The 17,416-nt window shown below is 39.4% G+C and overlaps 1 protein-coding gene across 8 annotated transcripts in view; it reads right to left on the bottom strand.

Moving 5' to 3' along the window:
• The window catches only part of cdk5rap2 (CDK5 regulatory subunit associated protein 2), a 36,752-nt gene that overhangs the window by 5,776 nt on the left and 13,560 nt on the right, over window positions 1-17,416 (bottom strand). For 6 of the 8 annotated variants that reach the window (XM_058049805.2, XM_058049838.2, XM_078794007.1 and 3 more), the window contains 5 exons: window positions 17,024-17,299; window positions 16,818-16,943; window positions 16,624-16,740; window positions 16,364-16,553; window positions 16,055-16,167 (listed from right to left, as the gene is read on the bottom strand). In XM_058049805.2, coding sequence (XP_057905788.2) covers window positions 16,055-16,167; window positions 16,364-16,553; window positions 16,624-16,740; window positions 16,818-16,943; window positions 17,024-17,299 — 822 coding nt within the window. The remainder of the gene's footprint in view (window positions 1-16,054; window positions 16,168-16,363; window positions 16,554-16,623; window positions 16,741-16,817; window positions 16,944-17,023; window positions 17,300-17,416) is intronic. The other 2 variants (XM_058049814.2, XM_058049829.2) reach the window with 2 other exon arrangements.

Here is a 17,416-nt window from a genome sequence, read left to right as displayed (position 1 = left end):
TGTTGATTTTTGAAAAAAAAACGTAAGGGGTTAGTATGTCGTTTTTTTCAATTTTTTCAACTTGCTGAAAATGCACTTTTCTGGTCAAAAAAACAGCGGAAACCTCACACACACTCAACAGGGGGCCCAGAAGAGCCCCAAAATGGCATAAAATGTCAAAGTTTGAGGGTGTTGATTTTTGAAAAAAACGTAAGGGGTTAGTATGTCGTTTTTTTCCATTTTTTTCAACTTGCTGAAAATGCACTTTTCTGGTCAAAAAAACAGCGGAAACCTCACACACACTCAACAGGGGGCCCAGAAGAGCCCCAAAATGGCATAAAATGTCAAAGTTTGAGGGTGTTGATTTTTGAAAAAAACGTAAGGGGTTAGTATGTCGTTTTTTTCAATTTTTTCAACTTGCTGAAAATGCACTTTTCTGGTCAAAAAAACAGCGGAAACCTCACACACACTCAACAGGGGCCCCAGAAGCACCCAAAAAGGGAATAAAATGCCAGTTTAAAATTTTGTGATTTTTGAAAAAAACGTAAGGGGTTAGTATGTCGTTTTTTTCAACTTGCTGAAAATGCACTTTTCTGGTCAAAAAAACAGCGGAAACCTCACACACACTCAACAAGGGGCCCAGAAGAGCCCCAAAATGGCATAAAATGTCAAAGTTTGAGGGTGTTGATTTTTGAAAAAAAAACGTAAGGGGTTAGTATGTCGTTTTTTTCAATTTTTTCAACTTGCTGAAAATGCACTTTTCTGGTCAAAAAAACAGCGGAAACCTCACACACACTCAACAGGGGCCCCAGAAGCACCCAAAAAGGGAATAAAATGCCAGTTTTAAATTTTGTGATTTTTGGAAAAAACGTAAGGGGTTAGTATGTCGTTTTTTTCAATTTTTTCAACTTGCTGAAAATGCACTTTTCTGGTCAAAAAAACAGCGGAAACCTCACACACACTCAACAGGGGGCCCAGAAGAGCCCCAAAATGGCATAAAATGTCAAAGTTTGAGGGTGTTGATTTTTGAAAAAAACGTAAGAGGTTAGTATGTCGTTTTTTTCAATTTTTTCAACTTGCTGAAAATGCACTTTTCTGGTCAAAAAAACAGCGGAAACCTCACACACACTCAACAGGGGGCCCAGAAGAGCCCCAAAATGGCATAAAATGTCAAAGTTTGAGGGTGTTGATTTTTGAAAAAAAAAACGTAAGGGGTTAGTATGTCGTTTTTTTCAATTTTTTCAACTTGCTGAAAATGCACTTTTCTGGTCAAAAAAACAGCGGAAACCTCACACACACACTCAACAGGGGGCCCAGAAGAGCCCCAAAATGGCATAAAATGTCAAAGTTTGAGGGTGTTGATTTTTGAAAAAAACGTAAGGGGTTAGTATGTCGTTTTTTTCAATTTTTTCAACTTGCTGAAAATGCACTTTTCTGGTCAAAAAAACAGCGGAAACCTCACACACACTCAACAGGGGCCCCAGAAGCACCCAAAAAGGGAATAAAATGCCAGTTTTAAATTTTGTGATTTTTGGAAAAAACGTAAGGGGTTAGTATGTCGTTTTTTTCAATTTTTTCAACTTGCTGAAAATGCACTTTTCTGGTCAAAAAAACAGCGGAAACCTCACACACACTCAACAGGGGGCCCAGAAGAGCCCCAAAATGGCATAAAATGTCAAAGTTTGAGGGTGTTGATTTTTGAAAAAAACGTAAGGGGTTAGTATGTCGTTTTTTTCAATTTTTTCAACTTGCTGAAAATGCACTTTTCTGGTCAAAAAAACAGCGGAAACCTCACACACACTCAACAGGGGGCCCAGAAGAGCCCCAAAATGGCATAAAATGTCAAAGTTTGAGGGTGTTGATTTTTGAAAAAAACGTAAGGGGTTAGTATGTCGTTTTTTTCCATTTTTTTCAACTTGCTGAAAATGCACTTTTCTGGTCAAAAAAACAGCGGAAACCTCACACACACTCAACAGGGGGCCCAGAAGAGCCCCAAAATGGCATAAAATGTCAAAGTTTGAGGGTGTTGATTTTTGAAAAAAACGTAAGGGGTTAGTATGTCGTTTTTTTCAATTTTTTCAACTTGCTGAAAATGCACTTTTCTGGTCAAAAAAACAGCGGAAACCTCACACACACTCAACAGGGGCCCCAGAAGCACCCAAAAAGGGAATAAAATGCCAGTTTTAAATTTTGTGATTTTTGAAAAAAACGTAAGGGGTTAGTATGTCGTTTTTTTCAACTTGCTGAAAATGCACTTTTCTGGTCAAAAAAACAGCGGAAACCTCACACACACTCAACAAGGGGCCCAGAAGAGCCCCAAAATGGCATAAAATGTCAAAGTTTGAGGGTGTTGATTTTTGAAAAAAAAACGTAAGGGGTTAGTATGTCGTTTTTTTCAATTTTTTCAACTTGCTGAAAATGCACTTTTCTGGTCAAAAAAACAGCGGAAACCTCACACACACTCAACAGGGGCCCCAGAAGCACCCAAAAAGGGAATAAAATGCCAGTTTTAAATTTTGTGATTTTTGGAAAAAACGTAAGGGGTTAGTATGTCGTTTTTTTCAATTTTTTCAACTTGCTGAAAATGCACTTTTCTGGTCAAAAAAACAGCGGAAACCTCACACACACTCAACAGGGGGCCCAGAAGAGCCCCAAAATGGCATAAAATGTCAAAGTTTGAGGGTGTTGATTTTTGAAAAAAACGTAAGAGGTTAGTATGTCGTTTTTTTCAATTTTTTCAACTTGCTGAAAATGCACTTTTCTGGTCAAAAAAACAGCGGAAACCTCACACACACTCAACAGGGGGCCCAGAAGAGCCCCAAAATGGCATAAAATGTCAAAGTTTGAGGGTGTTGATTTTTGAAAAAAACGTAAGGGGTTAGTATGTCGTTTTTTTCAATTTTTTCAACTTGCTGAAAATGCACTTTTCTGATCAAAAAAACAGCGGAAACCTCACACACACTCAACAGGGGCCCCAGAAGCACCCAAAAAGGGAATAAAATGCCAGTTTTAAATTTTGTGATTTTTGGAAAAAACGTAAGGGGTTAGTATGTCGTTTTTTTCAACTTGCTGAAAATGCACTTTTCTGGTCAAAAAAACAGCGGAAACCTCACACACACTCAACAAGGGGCCCAGAAGAGCCCCAAAATGGCATAAAATGTCAAAGTTTGAGGGTGTTGATTTTTGAAAAAAAAAACGTAAGGGGTTAGTATGTCGTTTTTTTCAATTTTTTCAACTCGCTGAAAATGCACTTTTCTGGTCAAAAAAAACAGCGGAAACCTCACACACACACTCAACAAGGGGCCCAGAAGAGCCCCAAAATGGCATAAAATGTCAAAGTTTGAGGGTGTTGATTTTTGAAAAAAAAACGTAAGGGGTTAGTATGTCGTTTTTTTCAATTTTTTCAACTTGCTGAAAATGCACTTTTCTGGTCAAAAAAACAGCGGAAACCTCACACACACTCAACAGGGGGCCCAGAAGAGCCCCAAAATGGCATAAAATGTCAAAGTTTGAGGGTGTTGATTTTTGAAAAAAACGTAAGGGGTTAATGTCGTTTTTTTCCATTTTTTTCAACTTGCTGAAAATGCACTTTTCTGGTCAAAAAAACAGCGGAAACCTCACACACACTCAACAGGGGGCCCAGAAGAGCCCCAAAATGGCATAAAATGTCAAAGTTTGAGGGTGTTGATTTTTGAAAAAAACGTAAGGGGTTAGTATGTCGTTTTTTTCAATTTTTTCAACTTGCTGAAAATGCACTTTTCTGGTCAAAAAAACAGCGGAAACCTCACACACACTCAACAGGGGCCCCAGAAGCACCCAAAAAGGGAATAAAATGCCAGTTTTAAATTTTGTGATTTTTGAAAAAAACGTAAGGGGTTAGTATGTCGTTTTTTTCAACTTGCTGAAAATGCACTTTTCTGGTCAAAAAAACAGCGGAAACCTCACACACACTCAACAAGGGGCCCAGAAGAGCCCCAAAATGGCATAAAATGTCAAAGTTTGAGGGTGTTGATTTTTGAAAAAAAAACGTAAGGGGTTAGTATGTCGTTTTTTTCAATTTTTTCAACTTGCTGAAAATGCACTTTTCTGGTCAAAAAAACAGCGGAAACCTCACACACACTCAACAGGGGCCCCAGAAGCACCCAAAAAGGGAATAAAATGCCAGTTTTAAATTTTGTGATTTTTGAAAAAAACGTAAGGGGTTAGTATGTCGTTTTTTTCAACTTGCTGAAAATGCACTTTTCTGGTCAAAAAAACAGCGGAAACCTCACACACACTCAACAGGGGGCCCAAAAGAGCCCCAAAATGGCATAAAATGTCAAAGTTTGAGGGTGTTGATTTTTGAAAAAAACGTAAGGGGTTAGTATGTCGTTTTTTTCAATTTTTTCAACTTGCTGAAAATGCACTTTTCTGGTCAAAAAAACAGCGGAAACCTCACACACACAACAGGGGGCCCAGAAGAGCCCCAAAATGGCATAAAATGTCAAAGTTTGAGGGTGTTGATTTTTGAAAAAAACGTAAGGGGTTAGTATGTCGTTTTTTTCCATTTTTTCAACTTGCTGAAAATGCACTTTTCTGGTCAAAAAAACAGCGGAAACCTCACACACACTCAACAGGGGGCCCAGAAGAGCCCCAAAATGGCATAAAATGTCAAAGTTTGAGGGTGTTGATTTTTGAAAAAAACGTAAGGGGTTAGTATGTCGTTTTTTTCAATTTTTTCAACTTGCTGAAAATGCACTTTTCTGGTCAAAAAAACAGCGGAAACCTCACACACACTCAACAGGGGCCCCAGAAGCACCCAAAAAGGGAATAAAATGCCAGTTTTAAATTTTGTGATTTTTGAAAAAAACGTAAGGGGTTATTATGTCGTTTTTTTCAACTTGCTGAAAATGCACTTTTCTGGTCAAAAAAACAGCGGAAACCTCACACACACTCAACAAGGGGCCCAGAAGAGCCCCAAAATGGCATAAAATGTCAAAGTTTGAGGGTGTTGATTTTTGAAAAAAAAACGTAAGGGGTTAGTATGTCGTTTTTTTCAATTTTTTCAACTTGCTGAAAATGCACTTTTCTGGTCAAAAAAACAGCGGAAACCTCACACACACTCAACAGGGGCCCCAGAAGCACCCAAAAAGGGAATAAAATGCCAGTTTTAAATTTTGTGATTTTTGGAAAAAACGTAAGGGGTTAGTATGTCGTTTTTTTCAATTTTTTCAACTTGCTGAAAATGCACTTTTCTGGTCAAAAAAACAGCGGAAACCTCACACACACTCAACAGGGGGCCCAGAAGAGCCCCAAAATGGCATAAAATGTCAAAGTTTGAGGGTGTTGATTTTTGAAAAAAACGTAAGAGGTTAGTATGTCGTTTTTTTCAATTTTTTCAACTTGCTGAAAATGCACTTTTCTGGTCAAAAAAACAGCGGAAACCTCACACACACTCAACAGGGGGCCCAGAAGAGCCCCAAAATGGCATAAAATGTCAAAGTTTGAGGGTGTTGATTTTTGAAAAAAACGTAAGGGGTTAGTATGTCGTTTTTTTCAATTTTTTCAACTTGCTGAAAATGCACTTTTCTGGTCAAAAAAACAGCGGAAACCTCACACACACTCAACAGGGGCCCCAGAAGCACCCAAAAAGGGAATAAAATGCCAGTTTTAAATTTTGTGATTTTTGGAAAAAACGTAAGGGGTTAGTATGTCGTTTTTTTCAATTTTTTCAACTTGCTGAAAATGCACTTTTCTGGTCAAAAAAACAGCGGAAACCTCACACACACTCAACAGGGGGCCCAGAAGAGCCCCAAAATGGCATAAAATGTCAAAGTTTGAGGGTGTTGATTTTTGAAAAAAACGTAAGGGGTTGGTATGTCGTTTTTTTCAATTTTTTCAACTTGCTGAAAATGCACTTTTCTGGTCAAAAAAACAGCAGAAACCTCACACACACTCAACAGGGGCCCCAGAAGCACCCAAAAAGGGAATAAAATGCCAGTTTTAAATTTTGTGATTTTTGGAAAAAAACGTAAGGGGTTAGTATGTCGTTTTTTTCAATTTTTTCAACTTGCTGAAAATGCACTTTTCTGGTAAAAAAAAACAGCGGAAACCTCACACACACTCAACAGGGGGCCCAGAAGAGCCCCAAAATGGCATAAAATGTCAAAGTTTGAGGGTGTTGATTTTTGAAAAAAACGTAAGGGGTTAGTATGTCGTTTTTTTCCATTTTTTCAACTTGCTGAAAATGCACTTTTCTGGTCAAAAAAACAGCGGAAACCTCACACACACTCAACAGGGGGCCCAGAAGAGCCCCAAAATGGCATAAAATGTCAAAGTTTGAGGGTGTTGATTTTTGAAAAAAACGTAAGGGGTTAGTATGTCGTTTTTTTCAATTTTTTCAACTTGCTGAAAATGCACTTTTCTGGTCAAAAAAACAGCGGAAACCTCACACACACTCAACAGGGGCCCCAGAAGCACCCAAAAAGGGAATAAAATGCCAGTTTTAAATTTTGTGATTTTTGAAAAAAACGTAAGGGGTTATTATGTCGTTTTTTTCAACTTGCTGAAAATGCACTTTTCTGGTCAAAAAAACAGCGGAAACCTCACACACACTCAACAAGGGGCCCAGAAGAGCCCCAAAATGGCATAAAATGTCAAAGTTTGAGGGTGTTGATTTTTGAAAAAAAAACGTAAGGGGTTAGTATGTCGTTTTTTTCAATTTTTTCAACTTGCTGAAAATGCACTTTTCTGGTCAAAAAAACAGCGGAAACCTCACACACACTCAACAGGGGCCCCAGAAGCACCCAAAAAGGGAATAAAATGCCAGTTTTAAATTTTGTGATTTTTGAAAAAAAAACGTAAGGGGTTAGTATGTCGTTTTTTTCAATTTTTTCAACTTGCTGAAAATGCACTTTTCTGGTCAAAAAAACAGCGGAAACCTCACACACACTCAACAGGGGGCCCAGAAGAGCCCCAAAAAGGGAATAAAATGCCAGTTTTAAATTTTGTGATTTTTGGAAAAAACGTAAGGGGTTAGTATGTCGTTTTTTTCAATTTTTTCAACTTGCTGAAAATGCACTTTTCTGGTCAAAAAAACAGCGGAAACCTCACACACACTCAACAGGGGGCCCAGAAGAGCCCCAAAATGGCATAAAATGTCAAAGTTTGAGGGTGTTGATTTTTGAAAAAAACGTAAGGGGTTGGTATGTCGTTTTTTTCAATTTTTTCAACTTGCTGAAAATGCACTTTTCTGGTCAAAAAAACAGCAGAAACCTCACACACACTCAACAGGGGCCCCAGAAGCACCCAAAAAGGGAATAAAATGCCAGTTTTAAATTTTGTGATTTTTGGAAAAAAACGTAAGGGGTTAGTATGTCGTTTTTTTCAATTTTTTCAACTTGCTGAAAATGCACTTTTCTGGTAAAAAAAACAGCGGAAACCTCACACACACTCAACAGGGGGCCCAGAAGAGCCCCAAAATGGCATAAAATGTCAAAGTTTGAGGGTGTTGATTTTTGAAAAAAACGTAAGGGGTTAGTATGTCGTTTTTTTCCATTTTTTCAACTTGCTGAAAATGCACTTTTCTGGTCAAAAAAACAGCGGAAACCTCACACACACTCAACAGGGGGCCCAGAAGAGCCCCAAAATGGCATAAAATGTCAAAGTTTGAGGGTGTTGATTTTTGAAAAAAACGTAAGGGGTTAGTATGTCGTTTTTTTCAATTTTTTCAACTTGCTGAAAATGCACTTTTCTGGTCAAAAAAACAGCGGAAACCTCACACACACTCAACAGGGGCCCCAGAAGCACCCAAAAAGGGAATAAAATGCCAGTTTTAAATTTTGTGATTTTTGAAAAAAACGTAAGGGGTTATTATGTCGTTTTTTTCAACTTGCTGAAAATGCACTTTTCTGGTCAAAAAAACAGCGGAAACCTCACACACACTCAACAAGGGGCCCAGAAGAGCCCCAAAATGGCATAAAATGTCAAAGTTTGAGGGTGTTGATTTTTGAAAAAAAAACGTAAGGGGTTAGTATGTCGTTTTTTTCAATTTTTTCAACTTGCTGAAAATGCACTTTTCTGGTCAAAAAAACAGCGGAAACCTCACACACACTCAACAGGGGCCCCAGAAGCACCCAAAAAGGGAATAAAATGCCAGTTTTAAATTTTGTGATTTTTGAAAAAAAAACGTAAGGGGTTAGTATGTCGTTTTTTTCAATTTTTTCAACTTGCTGAAAATGCACTTTTCTGGTCAAAAAAACAGCGGAAACCTCACACACACTCAACAGGGGGCCCAGAAGAGCCCCAAAATGGCATAAAATGTCAAAGTTTGAGGGTGTTGATTTTTGAAAAAAACGTAAGGGGTTGGTATGTCGTTTTTTTCAATTTTTTCAACTTGCTGAAAATGCACTTTTCTGGTCAAAAAAACAGCAGAAACCTCACACACACTCAACAGGGGCCCCAGAAGCACCCAAAAAGGGAATAAAATGCCAGTTTTAAATTTTGTGATTTTTGGAAAAAAACGTAAGGGGTTAGTATGTCGTTTTTTTCAATTTTTTCAACTTGCTGAAAATGCACTTTTCTGGTAAAAAAAACAGCGGAAACCTCACACACACTCAACAGGGGGCCCAGAAGAGCCCCAAAATGGCATAAAATGTCAAAGTTTGAGGGTGTTGATTTTTGAAAAAAACGTAAGGGGTTAGTATGTCGTTTTTTTCCATTTTTTCAACTTGCTGAAAATGCACTTTTCTGGTCAAAAAAACAGCGGAAACCTCACACACACTCAACAGGGGGCCCAGAAGAGCCCCAAAATGGCATAAAATGTCAAAGTTTGAGGGTGTTGATTTTTGAAAAAAACGTAAGGGGTTAGTATGTCGTTTTTTTCAATTTTTTCAACTTGCTGAAAATGCACTTTTCTGGTCAAAAAAACAGCGGAAACCTCACACACACTCAACAGGGGCCCCAGAAGCACCCAAAAAGGGAATAAAATGCCAGTTTTAAATTTTGTGATTTTTGAAAAAAACGTAAGGGGTTATTATGTCGTTTTTTTCAACTTGCTGAAAATGCACTTTTCTGGTCAAAAAAACAGCGGAAACCTCACACACACTCAACAAGGGGCCCAGAAGCACCCAAAAAGGGAATAAAATGCCAGTTTTAAATTTTGTGATTTTTGGAAAAAACGTAAGGGGTTAGTATGTCGTTTTTTTCAATTTTTTCAACTTGCTGAAAATGCACTTTTCTGGTCAAAAAAACAGCGGAAACCTCACACACACTCAACAGGGGGCCCAGAAGAGCCCCAAAATGGCATAAAATGTCAAAGTTTGAGGGTGTTGATTTTTGAAAAAAACGTAAGGGGTTAGTATGTCGTTTTTTTAAATTTTTTCAACTTGCTGAAAATGCACTTTTCTGGTCAAAAAAACAGCGGAAACCTCACACACACTCAACAGGGGGCCCAGAAGAGCCCCAAAATGGCATAAAATGTCAAAGTTTGAGGGTGTTGATTTTTGAAAAAAACGTAAGAGGTTAGTATGTCGTTTTTTTCAATTTTTTCAACTTGGTGAAAATGCACTTTTCTGGTCAAAAAAACAGCGGAAACCTCACACACACTCAACAGGGGGCCCAGAAGAGCCCCAAAATGGCATAAAATGTCAAAGTTTGAGGGTGTTGATTTTTGAAAAAAACGTAAGGGGTTAGTATGTCGTTTTTTTCAATTTTTTCAACTTGCTGAAAATGCACTTTTCTGGTCAAAAAAACAGCGGAAACCTCACACACACTCAACAGGGGGCCCAGAAGAGCCCCAAAATGGCATAAAATGTCAAAGTTTGAGGGTGTTGATTTTTGAAAAAAAACAAGGGTAGGTCGTTTTTTTCAATTTTTTCAACTTGCTGAAAATGCACTTTTCTGGTCAAAAAAACAGCGGAAACCTCACACACACTCAACAGGGGCCCCAGAAGCACCCAAAAAGGGAATAAAATGCCAGTTTTAAATTTTGTGATTTTTGAAAAAAACGTAAGGGTTTAGTATGTCGTTTTTTTCAATTTTTTCAACTTGCTGAAAATGCACTTTTCTGGTCAAAAAAACAGCGGAAACCTCACACACACTCAACAGGGGGCCCAGAAGAGCCCCAAAATGGCATAAAATGTCAAAGTTTGAGGGTGTTGATTTTTGAAAAAAACGTAAAGGGTTAGTATGTCGTTTTTTTCAATTTTTCAACTTGCTGAAAATGCACTTTTCTGGTCAAAAAAACAGCGGAAACCTCACACACACTCAACAGGGGCCCCAGAAGCACCCAAAAAGGGAATAAAATGCCAGTTTTAAATTTTGTGATTTTTGAAAAAAACGTAAGGGGTTAGTATGTCGTTTTTTTCAACTTGCTGAAAATGCACTTTTCTGGTCAAAAAAACAGCGGAAACCTCACACACACTCAACAGGGGGCCCAAAAGAGCCCCAAAATGGCATAAAATGTCAAAGTTTGAGGGTGTTGATTTTTGAAAAAAACGTAAGGGGTTAGTATGTCGTTTTTTTCAATTTTTTCAACTTGCTGAAAATGCACTTTTCTGGTCAAAAAAACAGCGGAAACCTCACACACACAACAGGGGGCCCAGAAGAGCCCCAAAATGGCATAAAATGTCAAAGTTTGAGGGTGTTGATTTTTGAAAAAAAAACGTAAGGGGTTAGTATGTCGTTTTTTTCAATTTTTTCAACTTGCTGAAAATGCACTTTTCTGGTCAAAAAAACAGCGGAAACCTCACACACACTCAACAGGGGCCCCAGAAGCACCCAAAAAGGGAATAAAATGCCAGTTTTAAATTTTGTGATTTTTGGAAAAAACGTAAGGGGTTAGTATGTCGTTTTTTTCAATTTTTTCAACTTGCTGAAAATGCACTTTTCTGGTCAAAAAAACAGCGGAAACCTCACACACACTCAACAGGGGGCCCAGAAGAGCCCCAAAATGGCATAAAATGTCAAAGTTTGAGGGTGTTGATTTTTGAAAAAAACGTAAGGGGTTAGTATGTCGTTTTTTTCAATTTTTTCAACTTGCTGAAAATGCACTTTTCTGGTCAAAAAAACAGCAGAAACCTCACACACACTCAACAGGGGCCCCAGAAGCACCCAAAAAGGGAATAAAATGCCAGTTTTAAATTTTGTGATTTTTGGAAAAAAACGTAAGGGGTTAGTATGTCGTTTTTTTCAATTTTTTCAACTTGCTGAAAATGCACTTTTCTGGTAAAAAAAACAGCGGAAACCTCACACACACTCAACAGGGGGCCCAGAAGAGCCCCAAAATGGCATAAAATGTCAAAGTTTGAGGGTGTTGATTTTTGAAAAAAACGTAAGGGGTTAGTATGTCGTTTTTTTCAATTTTTTCAACTTGCTGAAAATGCACTTTTCTGGTCAAAAAAACAGCGGAAACCTCACACACACTCAACAGGGGCCCCAGAAGCACCCAAAAAGGGAATAAAATGCCAGTTTTAAATTTTGTGATTTTTGAAAAAAACGTAAGGGGTTAGTATGTTGTTTTTTTCAATTTTTTCAACTTGCTGAAAATGCACTTTTCTGGTCAAAAAAAACAGCGGAAACCTCACACACACTCAACAGGGGGCCCAGAAGAGCCCCAAAATGGCATAAAATGTCAAAGTTTGAGGGTGTTGATTTTTGAAAAAAAACAAGGGTATGTCGTTTTTTTCAATTTTTTCAACTTGCTGAAAATGCACTTTTCTGGTCAAAAAAACAGCAGAAACCTCACACACACTCAACAGGGGCCCCAGAAGAGCCCCAAAATGGCATAAAATGTCAAAGTTTGAGGGTGTTGATTTTTGAAAAAAACGTAAGGGGTTAGTATGTCGTTTTTTTCAATTTCTTCAACTTGCTGAAAATGCACTTTTCTGGTCAAAAAAATAGCGGAAACCTCACACACACTCAACAGGGGGCCCAGAAGAGCCCCAAAATGGCATAAAATGTCAAAGTTTGAGGGTGTTGATTTTTGAAAAAAACGTAAGGGGTTAGTATGTCGTTTTTTTCAATTTTTTCAACTTGCTGAAAATGCACTTTTCTGGTCAAAAAAACAACGGAAACCTCACACACACTCAACAGGGGGCCCAGAAGAGCCCCAAAATGGCATAAAATGTCAAAGTTTGAGGGTGTTGATTTTTGAAAAAAACGTAAGGGGTTAGTATGTCGTTTTTTTCAATTTTTTCAACTTGCTGAAAATGCACTTTTCTGGTCAAAAAAACAGCGGAAACCTGACACACACTCAACAGGGGCCCCAGAAGCACCCAAAAAGGGAATAAAATGCCAGTTTTAAATTTTGTGATTTTTGAAAAAAACGTAAGTATGTTGTTTTTTTCAACTTGCTGAAAATGCCCTTTTCTGGTCAAAAAAACAGCAGAAACCTCACACACACTCAACAGGGGGCCCAGAAGAGCCCCAAAATGGCATAAAATGTCAAAGTTTGAGGGTGTTGATTTTTGGAAAAAACGTAAGGGGTTAGTATGTCGTTTTTTTCAATTTTTTTCAACTTGCTGAAAATGCACTTTTCTGGTCAAAAAAACAGCGGAAACCTCACACACACTCAACAGGGGGCCCAGAAGAGCCCAATAATGGCATAAAATGTCAAAGTTTGAGGGTGTTGATTTTTGAAAAAAACGTAAGGGGTTAGTATGTCGTTTTTTTCAACTTGCTGAAAATGCACTTTTCTGGTCAAAAAACCAACGGAAACATCACACACACTCAAAAGGGGGCCCAGAAGAGCCCCAAAATGGCATAAAATGTCAAAGTTTGAGGGTGTTGATTTTTGAAAAAAACGTAAAGGGTTAGTATGTCGTTTTTTTCAATTTTTCAACTTGCTGAAAATGCACTTTTCTGGTCAAAAAAACAGCGGAAACCTCACACACACTCAACAGGGGCCCCAGAAGCACCCAAAAAGGGAATAAAATGCCAGTTTTAAATTTTGTGATTTTTGAAAAAAACGTAAGGGGTTAGTATGTCGTTTTTTTCAACTTGCTGAAAATGCACTTTTCTGGTCAAAAAAACAGCGGAAACCTCACACACACTCAACAGGGGGCCCAAAAGAGCCCCAAAATGGCATAAAATGTCAAAGTTTGAGGGTGTTGATTTTTGAAAAAAACGTAAGGGGTTAGTATGTCGTTTTTTTCAATTTTTTCAACTTGCTGAAAATGCACTTTTCTGGTCAAAAAAACAGCGGAAACCTCACACACACAACAGGGGGCCCAGAAGAGCCCCAAAATGGCATAAAATGTCAAAGTTTGAGGGTGTTGATTTTTGAAAAAAAACATAAGGGTATGTCGTTTTTTTCAATTTTTTCAACTTGCTGAAAATGCACTTTTCTGGTCAAAAAAACAGCGGAAACCTCACACACACTCAACAGGGGCCCCAGAAGCACCCAAAAAGGGAATAAAATGCCAGTTTTAAATTTTGTGATTTTTGAAAAAACGTAAGGGGTTAGTATGTCGTTTTTTTCAATTTTTTCAACTTGCTGAAAATGCACTTTTCTGGTCAAAAAAACAGCGGAAACCTCACACACACTCAACAGGGGGCCCAGAAGAGCCCCAAAATGGCATAAAATGTCAAAGTTTGAGGGTGTTGATTTTTGAAAAAAAAACGTAAGGGGTTAGTATGTCGTTTTTTTCAATTTTTTCAACTTGCTGAAAATGCACTTTTCTGGTCAAAAAAACAGCGGAAACCTCACACACACTCAACAGGGGCCCCAGAAGCACCCAAAAAGGGAATAAAATGCCAGTTTTAAATTTTGTGATTTTTGGAAAAAACGTAAGGGGTTAGTATGTCGTTTTTTTCAATTTTTTCAACTTGCTGAAAATGCACTTTTCTGGTCAAAAAAACAGCGGAAACCTCACACACACTCAACAGGGGGCCCAGAAGAGCCCCAAAATGGCATAAAATGTCAAAGTTTGAGGGTGTTGATTTTTGAAAAAAACGTAAGGGGTTAGTATGTCGTTTTTTTCAATTTTTTCAACTTGCTGAAAATGCACTTTTCTGGTCAAAAAAACAGCAGAAACCTCACACACACTCAACAGGGGCCCCAGAAGCACCCAAAAAGGGAATAAAATGCCAGTTTTAAATTTTGTGATTTTTGGAAAAAAACGTAAGGGGTTAGTATGTCGTTTTTTTCAATTTTTTCAACTTGCTGAAAATGCACTTTTCTGGTAAAAAAAACAGCGGAAACCTCACACACACTCAACAGGGGGCCCAGAAGAGCCCCAAAATGGCATAAAATGTCAAAGTTTGAGGGTGTTGATTTTTGAAAAAAACGTAAGGGGTTAGTATGTCGTTTTTTTCAATTTTTTCAACTTGCTGAAAATGCACTTTTCTGGTCAAAAAAACAGCGGAAACCTCACACACACTCAACAGGGGCCCCAGAAGCACCCAAAAAGGGAATAAAATGCCAGTTTTAAATTTTGTGATTTTTGAAAAAAACGTAAGGGGTTAGTATGTTGTTTTTTTCAATTTTTTCAACTTGCTGAAAATGCACTTTTCTGGTCAAAAAAAACAGCGGAAACCTCACACACACTCAACAGGGGGCCCAGAAGAGCCCCAAAATGGCATAAAATGTCAAAGTTTGAGGGTGTTGATTTTTGAAAAAAAACAAGGGTATGTCGTTTTTTTCAATTTTTTCAACTTGCTGAAAATGCACTTTTCTGGTCAAAAAAACAGCAGAAACCTCACACACACTCAACAGGGGCCCCAGAAGAGCCCCAAAATGGCATAAAATGTCAAAGTTTGAGGGTGTTGATTTTTGAAAAAAACGTAAGGGGTTAGTATGTCGTTTTTTTCAATTTCTTCAACTTGCTGAAAATGCACTTTTCTGGTCAAAAAAATAGCGGAAACCTCACACACACTCAACAGGGGGCCCAGAAGAGCCCCAAAATGGCATAAAATGTCAAAGTTTGAGGGTGTTGATTTTTGAAAAAAACGTAAGGGGTTAGTATGTCGTTTTTTTCAATTTTTTCAACTTGCTGAAAATGCACTTTTCTGGTCAAAAAAACAACGGAAACCTCACACACACTCAACAGGGGGCCCAGAAGAGCCCCAAAATGGCATAAAATGTCAAAGTTTGAGGGTGTTGATTTTTGAAAAAAACGTAAGGGGTTAGTATGTCGTTTTTTTCAATTTTTTCAACTTGCTGAAAATGCACTTTTCTGGTCAAAAAAACAGCGGAAACCTGACACACACTCAACAGGGGCCCCAGAAGCACCCAAAAAGGGAATAAAATGCCAGTTTTAAATTTTGTGATTTTTGAAAAAAACGTAAGTATGTTGTTTTTTTCAACTTGCTGAAAATGCCCTTTTCTGGTCAAAAAAACAGCAGAAACCTCACACACACTCAACAGGGGGCCCAGAAGAGCCCCAAAATGGCATAAAATGTCAAAGTTTGAGGGTGTTGATTTTTGGAAAAAACGTAAGGGGTTAGTATGTCGTTTTTTTCAATTTTTTTCAACTTGCTGAAAATGCACTTTTCTGGTCAAAAAAACAGCGGAAACCTCACACACACTCAACAGGGGGCCCAGAAGAGCCCAATAATGGCATAAAATGTCAAAGTTTGAGGGTGTTGATTTTTGAAAAAAACGTAAGGGGTTAGTATGTCGTTTTTTTCAACTTGCTGAAAATGCACTTTTCTGGTCAAAAAACCAACGGAAACATCACACACACTCAAAAGGGGGCCCAGAAGAGCCCCAAAATGGCATAAATGTCAAAGTTTGAGGGTGTTGATTTTTGAAAAAAACGTAAGGGGTTAGTATGCTTGGATATCTTTTCATATCCTTTTCCTGTTTCATACAGTTGGATCACCTTATTTCACAGGTTCTTGGACAATTCTTTTGCTTTGTCATTTAGATGTAGAATAGATACATAATACGCAACTATATTGTCACTTTGTTATAGTTTACTCGCGCTAACATAGCTTTCCTTTTCAGCCTATACTAATCTAATACTACATAGTATGTCCATAGTAGTATACACGCTACTAAACTCAGAGTTTACTAGTATAAAAGCTGTACTAGCCTTTGTCGACATTGATGTGTGAACGCCATTCATCATGTTACTATGTTGTCGTTACTTACGTGTTGCGTCGCTCTTGATCTTCTCGTGGACCTGCACCTCCACACGCAGTGACTGCAGGAGGTGTTGCGAGTCGCTCAGCTGCTGTCTGTGGAGCTTCAGCTGGCCCTGCAGGCTGGACGAGAAGACACGTTGGTCATGTGCTTGCTACTATAAAAATGAAAGGAACTAACCGAAGGAAAGGAGTAGTGAAATGCTAAACTAGCCTCTCCGTTTCATGTTTCAGGCTGGCTTCACTGTGTTATTTAGGCAACAGGTCACTCACAGGAGCTGCACTAATGAGGAGCATCATGGAGATGTCGAGATCATACCTGCTCAGCAGCTCCTGGCTCGCGTGCAGAGACTCCTGCAGGTGCACATTCTCTCGGCCGCTGAGCTCCAGCTGATCCTGGAGCCTCTGGTTCTCCTGCTTGAAGACCTCACACTCCTTCCTGCTCTGCTCCAATTTGGCAGTGCGTCTCGCCAGGTTTCCCTGCAGCCTCTCGCTCTCCTTCTGCTTGTCTGGAAGAAGAAATGGCGTGGCTGTGGCGTGCACGTCTACAAGAGGCCAAACGTGTGTTGTGAAGGTTACCTTTACACTCCAGGTGGAGCTGCTCCTTCAGCGCTTGGTTCTGACCCCAAAGGAAGCGCACCTCGTTGACCAGCTGCTGTTGCTCCTCGTTCCCATGGATGAAGATGTTAGTGGCTGCTGTTCGCACGCACATGATCATCAATGAGCAAAGAGGTTAAGCACGGGCATCCGTGATCCAGAGAGAGGGGGGTCACCTGGGTCTTTCTCCACCTCGGCGAGCTTCTTCTCAAGCTGCTCCCTCAGGCGGTCGTTGGTGGAGATGCTCTCCTCCAGACGCTGTCTTAACGCTCGAATCTCCTGCAGATGTTCTGACAGCAGGTCTGATTGGACAAGGCGTTAGATTGAGGCTGACCAGTTTGCTAAATAAAATGTAACCTCAGCCTCTCTTCTACGTTCCTACCTGCATTGATGGCGCTCACTTGTGCCGAAGATTTTGTTTGTGAGTCCGCCTCCTCGTGCAGCTCCTGGTCCTGTTGGTGGGCCATGATGGAGTGGTGCAGCTCCAGTTCGCTACGCAGGGTGGCGTTGAGCTGCTCGCTGCTCCTCAGCTGCTCCTGCAAGCGTTCGTTCTCCCTCTGCAGCCCCAGCAGTCTGCTTCCCGTTTCCTGCTCGCCGCCCACGCCCTCCTTGGCTCCTCCCCCTACCAGGCCAGAAGCATCTGTGGCACGCCACTGATCTGCACGTGAATGCAACAGTCAATGAGGAAGCGTCCGAGCGTCCGTGCCCAGCAAGGTACAAGTTTCTCTCCTCTGACAGAAGCGGATAGGAGTCACTGAATAATGCAAGTCTAAGT

Source organism: Doryrhamphus excisus, linkage group LG10 (assembly GCF_037039965.1).
Source record: "Doryrhamphus excisus strain RoL-2023G ecotype Guam linkage group LG10, RoL_Dexc_Guam_v1.1, whole genome shotgun sequence".
Classification (NCBI taxonomy): Eukaryota; Metazoa; Chordata; class Actinopteri; order Syngnathiformes; family Syngnathidae; genus Doryrhamphus; species Doryrhamphus excisus.
The sequence above is the reverse complement of the archived record's forward strand: the minus strand, read 5'-3'. Positions and strand labels throughout refer to the sequence as shown.